This window comes from Rattus norvegicus, chromosome 6 (genome assembly GCF_036323735.1).
Source record: "Rattus norvegicus strain BN/NHsdMcwi chromosome 6, GRCr8, whole genome shotgun sequence".
NCBI classification, from domain to species: domain Eukaryota; kingdom Metazoa; phylum Chordata; class Mammalia; order Rodentia; family Muridae; genus Rattus; species Rattus norvegicus.
Genome location: NC_086024.1, coordinates 142,952,502 through 142,967,120, shown reverse-complemented (window position 1 = coordinate 142,967,120; position 14,619 = coordinate 142,952,502). Strand labels below are relative to the sequence as shown.

The 14,619-nt window shown below is 40.6% G+C and overlaps 2 gene segments (V, D, J or C); both read left to right on the top strand.

Moving 5' to 3' along the window:
* Positions 1 to 316: 316 nt before the first annotated feature.
* On the top strand, positions 317 to 1,692 carry LOC103692740 (Ig heavy chain V region 186-1-like). The segment is given in 2 exon segments: positions 317 to 385; positions 1,396 to 1,692. Coding segments are annotated over 2 exon segments (366 nt in total).
* Positions 1,693 to 13,607: 11,915 nt separating this feature from the next.
* Positions 13,608 to 14,168, top strand: Ighl14 (immunoglobulin heavy chain like 14). The segment is given in 2 exon segments: positions 13,608 to 13,671; positions 13,756 to 14,168. Coding segments are annotated over 2 exon segments (366 nt in total).
* Positions 14,169 to 14,619: the final 451 nt, after the last annotated feature.

Below are 14,619 nucleotides of genomic sequence, written 5' to 3'. Positions count from 1 at the left end.
CCTGTTCCAACCTTGGCTTCTCCCCTTTCCTTTCTTCACAGATGTCTTGTCTCAGGTTACTCTGAAAGAGTCTGGCCCTGGGATATTGCAGCCCTCCCAGACCCTCAGTCTGACTTGCTCTTTCTCTGGGTTTTCACTGAGCACTTCTGGTATATGTGTGAGCTGGATTCGTCACCTTAAGGGAAGGTTCTGGAGTGGCTGGCAACTATTTGTTCAGATGATAGTAAGGGCTACAACCCATCTCTGAAGAACCGGCTCACAATCTCCAAGGACACCTCCAACAACCAAGCATTCCTCAAGATCACCAGTGTGGACAATGCAGATACCGCCACATACTACTGTGCTCGGAGAGCACACTGACACAGCCTCAGTTTTCAGCTGTACAGTATTTCAGACTGGTTCTCAGCCCTGTTCCTTCCTATTATATTATAAAAGGTTATGTCCACAGCTTTTCTTCTGGCCTCAGTGGTTTCCTGTTTGTTCTTAGATGTTTCTATTCCCATTTTTTCACCCTAGGTCCCTATTAAGACGTTAACAAAGAATTCTGTTTGTGTTCTGTTGTATAAAACTCAGGAAGTTTGGTACTTATACCAGGTGGTTCAGAGCTATGATTCCTTTCAGTCTTAGGCTTCAAAATCCCACAGCAGAAGATTCCAAACTATCATAATGTTTATCTTCAGTGAACAGATATATATAGTGGAGGTGGGAATTGCTGGATGAGTATTCTAAAACTGAGTCTTTAACCAGATAATGTCCATAGATACTACCAAATAATTCAGGCTGTTCTGAATTATTGCTCTCCACAAACTATTTTTAAGACCTTATAGTTCAAGACAACACTTATCTGTCTCAGTGAATACAGAGAAGTTGAGTTTGTGCCCAAGTAGAACTGAGAATGGGACCCCCGTTGAAGGAATCAGAGAAAGGACTGGAAGAGCTTGAAGGGGCTCGAGACCCCATATGAACAGCAATGCCAACCAACCAGCACTTCCAGGGACTAAGCCACTACTCAAAGAGTATACATGGACTGACCCTGGGCTTCAACCTCATAGGTAGCAATGAATAGCCTAGTAAGAGCACCAGTGGAAGGGGAAGCCCTTGGTCCTGCTAAGAATGAACCCCCAGTGAATGTGATTGTTGGGGGGAGGGCAGTACTGGGGGGAGGATGGGGAGGGGAACACCAATATAGAATGGGAGGGGGAGGGTTTAGGGGGATGTTGGCCTGGAAACCGGGAAAAGGAATAACAATCTTAATGTAAATAAGAAATACTCAATTTAATAAAGAAAAAAAAAGAAAAAAAAGAGTCTCTCCATTTCCTAATCTGAAGAGGAGACAGGGCCTGAGGTGAAAATTACATCCCTGCTGCCTTTCTCTACAAATGTGTCCACTCCCAGGTCCAGCTACAGCAGTCTGGAGTTGAGCTGGTGAAGCCTGAGTCTTCAGTGAAACTGTCCTGCAAGGCTTCTGGCTACACTTTCGCTGAATATGATATTGAGTGGGTAAAGCAGAGGCCTGAACATGGCCTGGAATGGATTGGAGATATTGATCCTGGAAATGGTGATACTGCCTACAATGAGAAGTTTGAGGGCAAGGCCACAATGACTGTAGATACATCCTCCAACACAGCCTACATGGAACTCAGCAGATTGACATCTGACGACTCTGCAGTCTATTACTGTGCAGTGTTGTAACCACATCCTGAATGTGTCAGAAACCCTGGAGGTGCAGGAGGCTTCCATGGGACTGAGGTGACAGAAAAGACTAATCTGTGGACTTGCTCAGTTATAGTAATGTTGAATGTTCACTTATTGCCTCCTCCTCACGGTCTTATAGTGCCTTTGTCATCTTTATAAATCAACATCTATGAATAAAGAGGTGCTACTTGGATAACCCTACAATTCACCATACCTTGTGAATCACTTCACCAGTTCACACTTCCACTGGCAGGTTTCTTATTAAATAGAACAATATAAATGTAAAGTATGGTGATGCATGTTAAAAATATCACAGGATACTGGGAGACCAGGATTTGTAATTGTTGGAAATAATGTATGATATAAATTTGACCTATAAAATCTAACATAGGAAAGCAAACACTCTTTCATAATCTCAATGACCTCAGGAGTGTTGTTTTCTCTTGTCTTGTGTTGCAGAAGAAATTCCAGCCTCTTAGAATGTGAGAAATATTTATCAGAATGCACAGACATGCAAATTTAATTCTTGTACATTGGTCAAAATATCATTAAATCACTTTTCATTGAACTCCTTTATCAACACAATGTATGTACCTGTTAATTGAGGTAGGGTCTAAGATTATACATAAATGTTTGATCTCATATTCACTTCATTTCCAGTCTCAGTAATCATCCCTGCATTCACTCCCCTCTTTAGAACATGGACGTATACTGATACAGCATCCACTCTCAGAGTCCATTGCATACATATTGCCCAACTTTGTTCTATGCAGTATTTGGGAACTTGTCTGTGTCTCCATCCTCGTAGGTTTCTTGTGCTTTTTTAAAGTAAATTTTTCTTCTGTTTGTTTTGTTCTATTTCCATATGTTTGCTTTTATTTTTAAGGTATTTATGTTCTATATGTTTTCTAATTTTAGGAACAGAGTACAACTGGGAGAAGATTGAGAAGATGTTGGGGAATGGAAACCAGTAATTAGAATACATTGCATGACAAAATCTATTTTCAATAAGTTTTAGGAAAAAGAACTGTAATGTATTAATAAAGAGAACTTTCTGATAGATATCTGTTGTGTAAATTTCTCATATGCTCAAAAGTCTCATGTCTTTGTTTAAATCTTTAAACCATGTTGAAAAGGACTGAAAGGATTTACCATGTAGCACGTGTAAAAACTGTAATGTTTAGGTATAAAGAATTATGTGAGTAAAATGTTTGGGTTTTAGTGTATCTCAGTCTCTCTCTCTCTCTTTCTCTCCCCCCCCACTCTCTATTTCTGTGCGTGGGCATAGTTGTGTGTTTGTGTTTGTGTATGTATTTTAAGTTTGAAGTTTTCTATTATTCATCTCTAAGAGCACAGAATAATTTCTCCTAGGAAAGTTTTCTTTATTGAGGTCATCCCTGCAAGTGTCACAGAGGGAAACAAACCATGTGCAGACAAGAATGAGAATGTGGTGCTGATTTCCTTGTAGACCTGGAGTGGACTTTGAGGAGTCTGAGAACAGACTGTTCATTGTAGGTATATTTCAACATAATAAGAGAATTTGGAAAAGGGTCTGTGGGCAGCACCAATTTGCATAATCATTCCAAATCCAGTTGAACAGTAAAGGTTAAGGTGTGGCCATATAGAAACTTTTTACAAAATTCTTGTGACTATGCATGTAGTTCTATTGCTACAGCCTAGAGTCTAGTGTGGTCTCTGACCAACAGCATACATCTCAGCAGTTCATAAAGTATATGTGACACCTTCCTTAGGACGGGTAATAGTCTAATGATGGAAGAGTCTGGGATAATCATTCTGGGTAAGTAGGATGAGTTCTGTTCCCACGAATAGCAAAAAAGAAAGAAAGAAAGAGAGAGAGAGAGAGAGAGAGAGAGAGAGAGAGAGAGAGAGAGAGAGAGAGAGAAAGAAAGAAAGAAAGAAAGAAAAAAATCACCAGTTTCTTAAGGACCTCCACTCTCAGCTTTCTGAATGGAGCAGATATTTGATTTTTTTTCTCCTTCCTTGAGCAGACATCCCTATGCGACTAAAGTTCCTGGAATAAAAACAGAGGGATACTGGAGTAAAATAAGAAAGACTGATAAATGGAATTGAACCAAAAATCCAGATGAGGTAAACCCATAAAACTTTGCTTCTCTGTGAGCACCAGGCCCTCATGCCCTCTTAAATCTTCATGTCACTGTCACCATTCCTAATGACAATTACTTGTTGCATGTGTCAGTGAAAGAAAAACATCTGAATAAATTAGCTGTGCAGAACTTGAGGAACAGGTGTGTAGGGCTCTGGCACCTGGGGCTCTCCCACTGAGATCTTTCACCTGATTGGGTGCATGGGTTAGGGCAAGGGGAGAGAACTCAGGCAGAGGCAGAGCAGCTTCTACTGCCCCAGTTGTAGGCTCTGCTCCTTTTAGCTGCTGCCTGCTGCTTTGGTTGCTGGGGCTGAGCCAGCAGGGACTGACTAGCTGGCAAGGGGTGCAGCAAAGCTTGGGGAGGGGATCATTTCTGGGACAGCAGATCTCTTTCCCAAGTGGATGTCTTTGCCAAATGGCAGTGTTAATAGCTTTTGTTATAGACGCTCTCAGATGGTGGAATAGTTTCTGCACACCTTTATTCTGAACAGGATATTAAATACAGGTTTTTGGGTGGGTCAGGTTCTGACAGCAGGTACTTCCTATTTGTTTAGCCTGAGAGCTTGGGAAGACCTCATATACATATTTGGAGTCATGGTTCTCTTTCTATGACTGATCTGTTAGAGCCTACAAGACATGTAGTCACAACTTCGCCTGTGGAGGAAGTGCCTAAGGTGTTGTCTTGAGCCTATGTAACCTGTGGCCAAATCCTCACCTGTAGAGGAGGGCTTTGGGGTGTTGTCCTGTGTGACTGATCTATTTTGGTCCTATGTAACCTGTGGTCACATTCTCACCTGTGGAGGAGTGTCTTGAGGTATTGCCCTACATGACTGGTCTGTCTAAAACCTCTGAACAGTGGTCTTTGCGAGGGCACAGGTACATCAGACCCTGATATTCTGAGATCCTGCAATGCACCTGCTGTCCAACTTAGTGTCTCTCAGGAATTCGACCTCTCTAGATCAGGAATTAGGGTACTTTTCACTGCCTGCTGCCACACAATTGCCCCCTTTACTTTTTTTTAAATGAGAGGTGTCACTTGTAGTGAAAAATTTGGGTGGGATTGAAGTATCAAAAAAACCCACTAAATAGGCAGGAGGGGTAGGGCAATTAAGCTAGAGTGGTAACAAGGGATGGGGATGGGGTTAGGAGGACAAAGGATCATTGAACAAAGTAATTGCTGCATGATTTTTATGGTTTAAGGGTATTAATATTGGTTTTAAGAAACACTATACTAATCTAGCTAGACATCATGTTTTCCTTACTATTATGTAACCTTCCCCACTTTACTTTGCAAGTAACCACTTTACTTCGGCAAGAGAGTTCATCTATAGCTGTAAGGTTCCAAGTCTGTAGGTCTCAGCTGCCATCTGTGTCTCGGGGAGTCATCAGACAGATGAGTGTCTGGATAAAGGCACCTTTCTTGTCCAAGCTTAGCGTGGGGTGCGCACATCCTTGTGGAGAGTGGGGGCTGGGGGAAGAGGTATGGGATGTGCAGCAGTTGCCGGCTGGATAGGGGAAAGGGGTTCAGGCAGGGAATAAAATATGGAGTATAAAAATAAGTAAATTAAAAAAAGAGTTATTTTTTAAGCATTCATTTAAACACATATCTCTAACAAAATTTTAAGTTTCCCAGTGCTTATTTAAGCAAAGATTCCCCCAGTGCTTATTTAAGCATAAAGAGTTAAGTTGTCAGTGCTTACTGAAACACAGTGCAGCAATAAAGAGTTAAGTTCCTGGTGTTTAACAGAGCACAGAGAGTTAAAAAGAAAAGAAGCCCTTGGTTTTCAGGCACAGAATAAGCAAGACAGTGTTAAGACTCCAGAAGCCATCAGCATCTAGTCCCCAGTACAGTTAGAGATTGTTACAAGGCCAGAGATCATCAGCTGTTTCTCCTCAGCTCCAAACCTCCAAAGACTGGGGCAGCCCTCAGCAATATTAATGCTATTTATGTAAATTAAAAATAATCTCACAAGAAGACTAGTTATTATGTATGATGTGTTCTCAGGAAAGAGCAAGGAACATGTGAAGATAACCCTTACAGAGGATGAATAAAATTACTTTGAATTAGGCATTGAGTTCTTGGATTAGATCTGGTGAGAGTTATTGAGGGGTAATCACAGGCTCATGTGTACTAATTTGAAACAATATTATGGAAGTTTCAATCTTTATGAGACATCTGGCTTCTGAGAGACAGGGCATTATCTTATGATCAGGTTTCCAGCCTGATCAATTCAAGGCCCAAATGTTGTCTCCAGTGTGGCCAGGGTCCACTGAGCGAAAGGTGCTTTGTTTCTAGTGGTATTTGATGTCAATACAGGTGTGGAATTCTGATATCTGAAGTGCAAAATGTCACTGCAGAAACTGGTGTCTATATTTCTGTGATCCTAAACACCTTTGGGCCTTGTATACCTAATCACAGACTCCTGGTAGTACATGAACTTCAGGTGGTATGAAGTTTGCTATTCTGACTCCAGCTCATAGTGTTCATGGATGACCAAATTTAACACCGCCTACTTACCTCATGCTATGTGTATAGCCCCAACCTTAGTCATTTGGATATATAACCAACATAAGTTCAGCAATGCTTTTTGACACTCAACACCATTTTCACCAGTTCTTGCAACTGAACTTCATTCAGATATTTCTCTAAGAAGAGACATAGAAACCAAAACACCACAAAAATGATCTGAAGAAGATGCAAAAACAAGTGCACTTCAAGCGATGTATAAAGTACAAGGAAATAATATAAAAACTACAACAGAACCATTACCTGACACAATACAAACATGCCAGTTCCTATCTGAGGGAATTCAAAATTTTGGAAAGAGGTAAAATCTCTCAGAAAGTATTTAGAGTCTTAATATTCAAAAGAACTACCAATAACACTGAGGAGCAAAACAAATATGCATAAATTTACATACTCTGGAAACAGGAAAATAAATAAACAATGTTGTGTGCAATTTTTCTTAATGCACCTTCTAGAGTACTTGGCCTGTGCTCTGACCACTTCTGTTTCCATGGTTCCCTGTTTCCATCCAGTTTAACCCAGGATCATACGCAACCATCTCACAACCTGGGCATCATGCTTTCAACTCTGTATAGTTAGTGCTGGTCTCTATGAGTAGAATGTAAACAAACATCATGTAATCTTAGAAGACCTGTGGGTTATCTGTGTTGATCAACGAGGAGAGACATGAAGGTCTGGCATGGCTGAGTAGGGCAGTTCTGACCCAGTTCCTGCCCCTGGAGCATCACCATCCCATTGATCCACATAATCGCCTCGTGTGCTTATCACACTGTTGACCTGAAATCGATCTATCTCTCTACTAATTTACTTACAATCTCTCTTTCTGGGGAATAAACTTCCACCAATTCCTCAGAGCAAATCACTCCATGATAAATGAAACAGATGTCCTTCTCAGAGTTGAGGAATGGAGGTGGTCATGAGGCTATGGACAGCAAGGAACAGGTCTTGTCTTTGTTCTTTAGGGCCATGGGAAATGATATAGACACCACTGTTATTAAGGTCAAAAAACCTACATGGTCCTCTGTAGAAATGGTTTATTTCCAGACTTGTCCTTGAATTTGGAATCATGAGGAGATACATGTACTGTCTGTTCCAATGCCTACTGCATTATTGAGCCATAATAAACTTGGGGACATCAAGGATAGAAAGTTAAAGTGGTCTCAAGGAGAAAAAGCATGGATTAAAAAAAATAGGAATCTATAAAATACAAGCAAATAATGGATTTCTATTATAGAAGGAATACTTGCATATATATATATATATAATTAGTATGTGAAGGAGAGTACTTTAGGCTATGGAATTGCTAGGATAAGAAAATAAAGATTAGAGAATTAAAAGTTGATGTAAAAGAATACAAAAATTAGTAGTTTGTTCTCCTAGTCACTTATAGGATTGACTATGACAATGCCTTGAGAGATATTAGAGAGAACTGGCTGTTTTACATGCATAAAATTAAAAACTTAAAAAATCATTTCAACCTTAGTAGTGTGTGTTATCTTTCTTTTTTCATCTTTATTAAATTGGGTATTTCTTATTTACACTTCGATTGTTATGCCCTTTCCTGGTTTCCAGGCCAACATCCCCCTAAACCCTCCTCCTCCCCTTCTCAAGGGGTGTTCCCCACAGCATCCTCCTCCCATTATTGCCGTCCCCCAACAACCTGGAATTTATAGGACATACGTAAATTTAAGGATTTTAGGTAACTATTAATAATGATCAAAACCTTAAAGATGTAACTTTACTAGATAAAAGACTGCATTCAGGCTCTCTGGTTGGGAGAAAGAAAGAATGAAAGAAGAGAAGGAGAAAGAACGAGAAATTGGGGGAAGGCAAAGGCATGAAAGTAGAGGAAGGAAGAATGAAGAGAATCCTTGGATAAACAGAGAGCACTTGAAATGACAGCTTGCATCCACTACTGACCCTGAGTCATTATTATCTTAGTGCCACTCCCATTGCTGCCTTGCTTCCAGACCCTCCCCATGCTTAGGCTCGACCTCTGCACTGTGTGAAAATGGCTCATGACTGTCACAGGTGAGAGCCTCCTTGTGGTTGTTCACCTTCCTAAAGAACCTACATGCCCTGAAAGAAAATAGACTAAGTTCTGTATAAGGTGTGGAGTTGTCCCTGAAGAATCCATCAGAATGTCAGTTTACCCATTCAAGAACAAGTTCACTCTGAAGCAGAGCTCCGCTGCCACTCAGACACAGCTTTGTGTTACTGTGCAGGAGACACAGTGAGCAGGTTTCTTGTGTGTTCAGAAACATCTCCCTTTGACCAGAAGGGGGTGGTATAGATCCAACTTTCACCAGGAGTGAAACAGTAACAGGTGCAGAGAAACATCTGGAGAGTGAGAAAGTCCTAGGAGACTTTGCTGCTTCCTTTCCTAACATCACACAACTTCAGAGATCAAACGATACATGTGTTGTAGCTATTGTCAGAAAACTACAAATTTAGGACAGTAAAAGTTCTTTGTTAACCTTGGCAGGGAAGGGAGAGGCAAAGATTAAAACAGAGACTGAAGGAACACCCATTCAGAGCCTGCCCCACATGTGGCCCATACATATACAGCCACCCAATTAGACAAGATGGATGAAGCAAAGTAGTGCAGACCGACAGGAGCCGGATGTAGATCGCTCCTGAGAGACACAGCCAGAATACAGCAAATCCAGAGGCGAATGCCAGCAGCAAACCACTGAACTGAGAATAGGTCCCCTGTTGAAGGAATCAGAGAATGAACTGGAAGAGCTTGAAGGGGCTCGAGACCCCAAAAGTACAACAATGCCAAGCAACCAGAGCTTCCAGGGACTAAGCCACTACCTAAAGACTATACATGGACTGACCCTGGACTCTGACCACATAGGTAGCAATGAATATCCTAGTAAGAGCACCAGTGGAAGGGGAAGCCCTGGGTCCTGCTAAGACTGAACCCCCAGTGAACTAGTCTATGGGGGGAGGGCGGCAATGGGGGTAGGGTTGGGAGGGGAACACCCATAAGGAAGGGGAGGGGGGAGGGGGATGTTTGCCCGGAAACCGGGAAAGGGAATAACACTCGAAATGTATATAAGAAATACTCAAGTTAATAAAAAAAATAAATAAATAAATAAAAGAAAAAAGAAGAAGAAGAAGAAAAAAGTTCTTTGTTAAGTAATTGAGCATATGTTTTATTAATTACACATTAACCTTATTGGAAGGACAAAAACAATTACATATACAAATGAAATGATAGAAAATTTCAAACATGTGCCATCCTCTTCATTGTCAGCTGCATCTGTAAATCTGTCTGTAACTTCTTTTGACTGGCAGAAGGGACTTTCTCAGTTGGAAAATAAGATTGATTGTGACTTGGGAATACAGTCCTGGATGTTCCAGCCACAGTTTTAAGCCCATGCTGCTCTACTGGGAAAGTGTGGGAGACCTGGCCCTGCTGCCATGTGATGCCCTCAGCTCAGGTGAAGGAGAGAGGGAAAAGCTGGGTGTATTTTATAGTCTGGCGTTTATTACATTTTTATTTTCTTTTTATTTCCAATAACTTTTTATTATTCCGTTTAAATACAAAATTATTTGTATTCATGAATCAGGGTATGTTATTTCAATATGTTCGGATCCAAATGCCTGGGAATTTACATTTCCTCCTTTTTTCCTTTTGAAAAAAAATTATTAGATATATTTCTTTATTTACATTTCAAATGTTATTCCCTTTCCTGGTTTCCTGTCCATAAGCTCCTCTCCTCCTCCCCCATCTGGGTGTTCCCCCCACCACCATCCACCGTCGTTACGGCCCCCCGACATTCCCCTGTACTGGGTGTCCAACCTTGGTAGGACCAAGGGCTTCCCCTTCCACTGGTGCCCCAACAAGCCTATTCTCTGCAACATATGTAGTTGGAGCCGTGGGTCAGTATGGTCTTTCCATAGTGGTTTAGTCTCTACAAGCTCTGGTTGGTTGGCATTTTTGTTCTTACGGAGTTGCAAGTCCATTTAGTTCTTTTTTCTTTTTATTTACATTTCAAATGTTAATCCCTTTACCGGTTTCCTGTCCATCAGCCCACTAACTTCTTCTCCCCTTCTATATGGGTGTTCCCCTCTCCATTATCCTCGAATTAACCTCCCCCCTGGCTGGATGCCATTTGCACCTCATGAGCTTAGATCCTGACTGTGGTAGCAAACTTTACACATCATGTTAAGGAATGTCTGATTCCTGCTCTACTCTGTGCATATCTGGAATCCTGTTACTCATACCATCAACATATAACATGCCCTTCCCAAATGAATTGTATGATAGTTTGGTCACTTTCAATCCAAGTTGTTGAGAGTTTCTGAAGGATGGATTGGTAGTTCTACCTTAGGTAATACATGTTCAGTCTGCAGTGCTTTTCTCCTCACATGTCCTTGTGATTAACATAGAGGCTCAACAATGCTTATTGTACTGAGTAGAAATGCATAAACACAATAGTTGAGTTGGACATAGGCTCTATAGCTGAGAATCCCTGAGCCCAAGGATTTTGACCGCTGCAAAGTTTATCAGTGAAATAATCTAAGTGGATGAGTTAATGTGATTCTTATTTAGAGTAATACATTCTAATTCTTGAGCCCTATGTGGCAGGATTCTTTATATATAAATTTGTATGGAATACTACTCGATTATCTTTATGTATTTTAATTTTTGTAACATGTTGTTCACATCTCTGTACATTTATGGACTTGAACCCAGTATTACTTTGAATATATCTGAAATTTTCATGAAAAATATCTTCATCCATAGCAGTTCATATCACAGACTTAAAACAACACTATGCTTTCATGCCCTCTATGGGCAAAGCATCTGAAATGCAACACTTGTGTCTTGGTTAGAATGACATACTCTTCTTCTGAAGAGTCTGTTGTCTGACTTTTCAATATTCAGGAACCAGCAATCTTTTTATCTCTGGCCCTCTGGTCCCATCATCGAAACCTGAGAACTTAGCCTTTGTGTTATCTATTCCAGGGTCTTTGCCTTCTTGTAGACCCCTCTCCTGCCTGATGAGGAGGTATACGATGACCTTTGAATATATAAAGAGTCATTTTAACATTGACCACCCCCTAGAAAAAGAATATAAACATTAGTGCAGGTATTATTGCTCATTCTACCCTGAAGGTTCAGGGCTGCAGATGGCACTCAGCATTGTGGGATTGTTTTCCCTTTCTTTTATTGATACAAATTTGTGCTAAGGTCTTATTTTATGGTTTGGAAATACCTTGATATTTTTACTTCTCAAACATTTGAAAATATGAAGCTGTTTTATTCATAAAAGGAACTTGATTGCTTTGGTGTCGATTTCTTTAATGGAATCAGTCATCTACTCAAGCTTTTTCCATAAATTAAGTCACATCCATGCCAACAAGCCACTGCACAAAGTTGACCAAACTTAGTCAAATTTTATTCTCTTTAAATACTAAACCATCAATACTGATAAGAACAAAGATTACATTGTATATTAACATATCTGAAGGCAGTGAAAAAAATGCCCTAACCTTGTGTGCAGTGCCTTTCAGCATCCTCTGCCTACTGTGCCTTCTTTCAAGATCATACACTTCTAAGAGATTAAGTAAACTTCTCCATGCTTAGAGTCTATGTTTTCTGCTCTTAATTTTTTTCAATAATATTTTTGTTTATTTGTTTGTTTGTTTCTCAGGATAGGATTTTTCTTCATAGCCTGGAACTTGCTCTGTAGCTCTGACTGGCCTGGAATTCAGAGGTTCACTTATCTGCCTCCCGAGTGCTGGGATTAAAGTTGGGTGCCCCCACTATCTGACTCAATCAGCTTTTTATTTGAGAATAATTTTAGTTTTAAAGAAAAGTTGCAAAAGGAATATTATGTTTTAATGAGGTGAGCATTTACATGGCCACAGCTCCTTTGTCACAACTCCATGTCAACACTGGTGCAAACGATGAGCTGAATGGGTACCCTTTGCAAAGAGCTAATTAATTTCTCAATTAATGTTCCAGAATTCAGTCCAGGGCTTTATGATACATCAAGGTATCACAGTTCATTATTAGTCTCCTCTGGTCTGGACTGTGACAATTCCTTTTTTGTGGTTTTGTTTTGTTTTGTTTTGTTTTTGGAAAGGTCTTACTATGTAGGTCAGGTGGTCTAAACTGTATATCCTTGGCTGACCTTGAATTTATGACAGTCTTTCCACTTCAGCCCAAGAATTAAGATTACAGCCACGAGTCACCACAATGGGTGATAATCATAACAATTTATAAATAAATCAGGTACAATAGATCATAACAATATTTATAAATCAGGGACACTCTGAGTATGGAGGTTGGCTTTCTCCCCCAAAGTTTGTTGTCAAACCATGAAGACTAGATGACTTCATATGAGGCAGGGCATGCCATCTAGGGCTTTCTCAAAGTGTAGAATCTAACACCATGGAAAAACACCATCTATCTCTCATCTCAGCAGTCATGCGTTAAGCTGGGAGCCCAAGGGACAACAGCCACTGTTAGATTAATGAGAAATAAACTCTACCACATATAAAACCTGACAGCTAGAAAGCAGATCTGTCAGAACTCTAGGGGCTGGGGAAAGGAGAAACAGAGTTTCCCGTGAGAACCAGTTACCGTGTCTGCTCTTAATTTTAAAGTTGTCAGAAATACAGGCTAATATAAAGATGAAGCTACTGATTGTGGAATAAATAGCAATTTAAAATATGTGAGGCAGTAACTTGACACATCAGTAAAGTCAATGAAATCACCCTCTTTCATGGAACTACAGTATTTATAATTGCCAGCTTGAGATGGTATATACTCTTTTACTAGGCAAGAAGTCTACTATAACTTTACCAATAATGTAGAAAATATATAGTACTCATTCAGGGCCTAGACACAGAGTGTCCACAACGTAGACAAAAAATAGTAAAATCTCCCCTTTGAACTCCTTATCTGTTCTCCATGCAGAAACACAGGGAAATGAATCCTAGATGAGTGGAGAGAGTCAGGACACTTTTTGTTAGAGTTAGGGTTTCTATCAATCCTACTGCAATCCAACATCACTGAGGACAAATGTTTATACTGAGGAACCTGGTCTTGTGTGATACGTACTTTCTGTGGGAAGCAGATACGCACTCTCATGTGGCTCCTGAATTTCCCATCACAGAATGATACATCTTGAGTCCTAAAATTTAAGTACACCATCAGTGTCAGCACCTGGTGAGGAAATGCAAATCTCTCCTGGATCCACCCAACCTTGGGTTGAAAAGCCAAAGCTGGGCCTGGGTACTCACTGGTGTGCAGCCATGGACAGGCTTACTTCCTCATTCCTACTGCTGATGGTCCCTGCATGTGAGTACCAAAGCTTCCTAAGTGATGAACTGTTCTATCCTCACCTGTTCAAACCTGACCTTCTCCCCTTTCATTTCTCCACAGATGTCCTGTCTCAGGTTACTCTGAAAGAATCTGGCCCTGGGATATTGCAGCCCTCCCAGACCCTCAGTCTGACTTGCTCTTTCTCTGGGTTTTCACTGAGCACTTATGGTATGTGTGTGGGCTGGATTCGTCAGTCTTCAGGGAAGGGTCTGGAGTGGCTGGCAAACATTTGGTGGAATGATGATAAGTACTACAATCCATCTCTGAAAAACCGGCTCACAATCTCCAAGGACACCTCCAACAACCAAGCATTCCTCAAGATCACCAATATGGACACTGCAGATACTGCCACATACTACTGTGCTCGGAGAGCACACTGACACAGCCTCAGTTTTCAGCTGTACAGTATTTCAGACTGGTTCTCAGCTCTGTTCCTTCCTATTATGTCATAAAAGTCTATGTCCACAGCTTTCCTTCTGGCCTCTGTGGTTTCCTTTTTGCTCTTAGGTTAAGTTGTTTCTATTCCTGTTTTTCACCATGGGTCCCTATTAAGATGTTCACAAAGAATTCTGTTTGTGTTCTGTTTTATAAAGCTGAGGATGTTTTGTGCTTATACCAGGTGGTTCAGAGCTATGATTCCTTTCAGTCCTAGGCTTCAAAATCCCACAGCAGAAGATTCCAAGCTATCATAATGTTCATCTTCAGTGAACAGCTGTATATGTTGGAGATGGGAATTCCTGGATGAGTATTCTCAAATTGATTGTTTAACCAGAGAATATCCATAGATACTCCCAAATAATTCAGGCTGTTCTGAAGTCTATTGGTTGCTCTCCACAAACTATTTTTTAAGACCATAGTGTTCAAGACAACACTTATCTGTCTCAATGAATACAGAGAAGTTGAGCTTGTGCCCAAGTAGAAGCT